This window comes from Sprattus sprattus, assembly GCF_963457725.1.
Source record: "Sprattus sprattus genome assembly, chromosome: 11".
NCBI lineage: Eukaryota > Metazoa > Chordata > Actinopteri > Clupeiformes > Clupeidae > Sprattus > Sprattus sprattus.
Window position 1 is genome coordinate 28,321,289 of NC_137909.1, and position 4,269 is coordinate 28,325,557.

The 4,269-nt window shown below is 48.8% G+C and overlaps 1 protein-coding gene across 1 annotated transcript in view; it reads right to left on the reverse strand.

The window, feature by feature from the left end:
* rapsn (receptor-associated protein of the synapse, 43kD) overlaps positions 1-3,697 on the reverse strand; it is a 17,025-nt gene extending 13,328 nt beyond the window's left edge. Inside the window, exons 1-3 of the mRNA XM_080847378.1 lie at positions 3,186-3,697; positions 1,833-2,171; positions 1-82 (exon numbers count right to left, since the gene is read on the reverse strand). The exon at positions 1-82 is cut by the window's left edge and continues 77 nt beyond it. Of these exons, the coding sequence (XP_080703504.1) occupies positions 1-82; positions 1,833-2,171; positions 3,186-3,407 (643 nt within the window). The 5' untranslated portion in view covers positions 3,408-3,697. The remainder of the gene's footprint in view (positions 83-1,832; positions 2,172-3,185) is intronic.
* Positions 3,698-4,269: the final 572 nt, after the last annotated feature.

The window sequence follows — 4,269 nt, forward strand, 5'->3', positions numbered from 1 at the left end:
GGTACTTCAGGCTCCAGCCTTTGCCGTAGTCGTTCACCAGCTCAGCTGCTTTGCAAGGGAAGAAGAGGGCCTTCTCGTAATCCTACACGGGGACACAGAGAGACAGGGAAGACACAGAGAGACAGAGGAGACACAGAGAGACATCGTAAATCGTATGTTTTAACTGGTTATTTCACTGTTAAAGTTTGGCAATGCAAAAGAGTATTTTGTCATGTCAGTGAAGTTGATTCAGTTGAAGACTGCAATTGAACGAGAGACAGACGGTGAAAGAGGGAGAGAGGGAGAGAGAGAGAGAGAGAGACAGAGATAGAGAGGGAGACAGACAGAGAGAATGAAAGAGATAGGGAAACAGACAAAGATAGAGAGAGGGGGGGAGTGGGAGACAGACAGACAGAGAGAGAGAGAGATGGAGACAGACAGAGAGAGAGAGGGAGACAGACAGAGAGAGAGCAAGAGAGAGAGAGAGGGAGACAGAGAGCGCGAGCAAGAGAGGGAGACAGACAGAGAGAGAGATAGAGAGAGAGAAAGAGACAGACTGATCTCACAGCCATCTGCCATCCATAGATCAAGAGGGATTAACATAAATTGTCTCCTTTTTTTAGTCTGAAAGTTGTCTTAAGAGCTGAGCATCCACACATGCCATGAAAATGAATCCTGCGATTATTCAATGAACTCTACGCAGTGCAAGCTACACGCATGATGACTTTGATGTACTACATAGCAAACACATGATGTTATTCTATTAGCCTTTCCTCTCACGGTGGCAGTAAAAAACCAGACAAGGACAGACTATAGTCTATATCTCGTCATGGGCTAGTATGACATACGAGTGGCATTCTCCGCATGCCTTCTCTGGTCAGACCAAACACACGCCTCATCTATAGATGCCTGGGGATTACTGTCTACAAATCGACAGTGTCAAGGTGAGTACAAAAGCCTATATCAGGACCAGTGCCTTGCACCCGGGCCCTGTTCATCTCTAGTGACATGCTAACAACGAAGGGCCAGTAATGAAGAGGGTTTATGAAGAGACTGGCGTGCCCCGTATCTATTAGTAGGGCGCTCTACTTCCAAAAAATATAAATGCGTTTTCGGGTGCGAGTAAAAGAATGTTAACTTTGAGTAGAGGTGTGACACACTGACGATGGCTTAAGGCCAAAACGCGTCTGTGGAAATAAACTGGTCTCAATATCAATGAGAAAAGCTTGAGAGTGTGGTTTTATTCTACTCTAAGTACCCCGTATCTACCCATTGATGACACCACAGGTCGTGCCAACTGTGTTTGCTCTGCAGGTTTTGGATATTTTGTTAAATGAGAATAGAGCTGATGATGACTAAGATCTGGGCATCAATGCAGCCTTACGTAAGGAGGATTTAAAGCGTAGTTTAGGTGGATACTGGGCATTAATGCAGCCTCACGTAAGGAGGATTTAAAGCGTAGTTTAGGTGGATACTGTAGTAGTTTTAGAGACACACACACACAGTACGGGGTGTATTTCTAGGTACAGTCTCATGCTCAAAATGAGAGCTTTGTAGTTAGAATTTACAGTGTTTTACTTATCAAGGAATATGAATATTACCATGATAATTATTCTCTCTTTTTCAGCAGGCACCTTCAGCCTATACCTTCAACTGTATTTGTGAGGCCCACGTAAAGATGCCAACGTCACTCAAACTTATAAACACATGGACAAACACACACACACACACACACACACACACACACACACACACACACACACACACACACACACTCATATTTCCCTAGTTTATGAAAACTGAAACAAACAAAGATCGCGTTATTGATGTAAACATGTAAACGGCCTTCCTACCTTGAGCACCACGTAGAAGCTGCCCAGACTGCAGCAGACCCGGCACTCCAGCATCTTGTCGTCGTTGTTGTGCGCGTATCGAAGGGCCTTCTCGTAGCTCTCCAGGGACTTCTGGAAGACGCTGAGGCCCAGGTAAGCGTTGCCCATGCTCAGACACACCTGGCCGTTGAGCTGCAGGCTGACGGTGGTGCCCTGCATGTTCAGGCAGGTCTTGCAGTAGGAGATGGTGTTCTGGAACTCGCAGAGCTTCTCGTTGCTGCGGGCCAGATTCAGGTACCCTTCCGTCAGGTAGTCGGGGTCCTCCATGTCTCTGGCCGTGTCGATCTGCGCCAGAGCGTACTGAGAGAGGAGGAAGTTTTGGGAGGGGGGGGGGTGGGGGGGGTATGAGTCTGTGTGCGTGTGTAGGATACATTGGTGTAGTCCCGGGTATACCCGGAGTAAACACACTTATTTTATTAATAAGCATCGCTTATACCAACTTCTCAAAACAGGGCGTTTATCGTGTGCTGCATGGGCTGCTTAAAAAAAATTAAGAGTAAACCCACTTCTCCAGGGGAGCACTACACCACTGGGTATGAGTGTGTGTTGGTGAGTATAACACAATGTGAGGACTTGTGTGTGTAGACTTTTGGATATCATTCAGTGAGATCGTGATACAAGAAAAGCACCACGTGCGATTTATGACCCTTCACTTCTGAAGCCAACGCTACCTTTCGATGAACGGACATTTGAGAACAGAACAAAAAAGATTTTGAATTCTTGTTCGAACATGAATGATTAGCAACTAGCGTGCTTAACTGGTATTCAGTTAGCATTGTGAGCATGCTAATGTGCTAATGGAGTCCTCAGCCTACAGGAAGAGGAAGGGTTGTGGTGAGTAAGGAGGTCTATGTCAACAGTGCACTCAGCGGCACAGATCGGGTTGCAGGAGGCTCTCCGTTCCCTCGTTCCTACGGAAGCTACAAATTATATTTGTTCCTGAAGATTCAGTGGCTAGCGGCTAGCTCACGGAACTTTGGCTGAATGTTCCAAGTTTGTTCTGTGGGTTAATCCATTCCTGTTTTGTTTTTTTAAACAAACAACCTACTCATGTGGTTATGTTGATTCATTTACCACAAAATAGACGTTACTTCCACATACCAAGTGCAAGAGGACCAACTAAACCTGACGAGTATGGATTACACTACATAGACGATCATTCCGCAGCCCAGGATTAGTCTACAAGCCCTCAGTAATTTGTGCACATGGAGCAACACTATTGCGTAAGGCGTCTATTGGGACACTTCTCCAGAGAAAACCGTGGATTCCACTCACAATCTGACAGGACATTAGTAGCATGATCCCGTGCCTTACCTTAAGCATCTCCTTGTACTTTCCCATCTCTGAGTGAGCCGTGATCAAACAGCCCAGAACTCGAAACTTCCCTCCGGGGTCTGTGTTCTTCTCGAGGACTTTGGTCCACACTTGCAAGGCCTTCTCCCTCTGGTTGGACTGGTACAGCTTCAGCCCTCTCTCGATCTGCTGCTTGGCTTGCTCCTGGCCCATGTCTAATAGCTGTCTGAGTAAGGCATGCATCTGCCCTCGGCTTGGCAAGGATTCTCAGAGGAACTACGGCGGCGACGAGAGGCAAGGAATCTTTGCCTGGCAGGCCGCTGTGAGAAGAGATCCAGCGACGGAACCCGTGGTTCCCGTCCGCTCCCGAGGTTAATCAGAACACCATAGTCCCAGCAGCTCCGGCGGCAGGAATCTCTCTCTCTCTGGGAGGCACAGACACAGAGAGTAGCGGCGTCAGAGGAATAAGTCCCGATTGGAGGTGCTGGCAACGGCTTCCCAGAATATCTCCTCCTTCCACACCGCAGCGGAGGGAATGCTGTGTGGCCCTGCCGCCAGGACCCCACTCCTCCCCCTCCCTCCCTCCCTCCCTCCGTACCCCCCCCCCCCCCACCCCTCCCTACCCAAGCTCTGGCGCTGTTGCAGATGGCCTTGTCACTCTGGACCATGTGTCCCTGCTGGAATCTCAGCTCAACCCTCTCAAAAGTCCCCAAGGTCACGACAGGAGGCTCCCCATCTAACCCCCCTCCCCCACAAGAAAAAAAAACCTCACTCACTCGCTCACTAGGTTTTGTCCACGCGCTTGAGTGCCAAAACTGCCTTTGAGAAACTTAAAAAGGGCAGAAAAATGCCGAGCGAGCCTCCTGTGTGGTTGTGGACACTTCAGAAACCCGCCTATAAATAGACAACAGCTATTTCACGGCACTGGAGCGGAGCAGGGCGAACTCTCCTCTTGGAGGTTGTAAGTTCCTGTGGGTGGACCTTGTTAAGGCGCATATGTGAGACCCCCCCCCCCAGCCCCCCCCCCCCCTCGGTGTCAGCAACTGGTGCCTAGAATAGTGCCTGAAGTCTGGCATGTTACTAGACTAGAGTTACAGCCCCACAG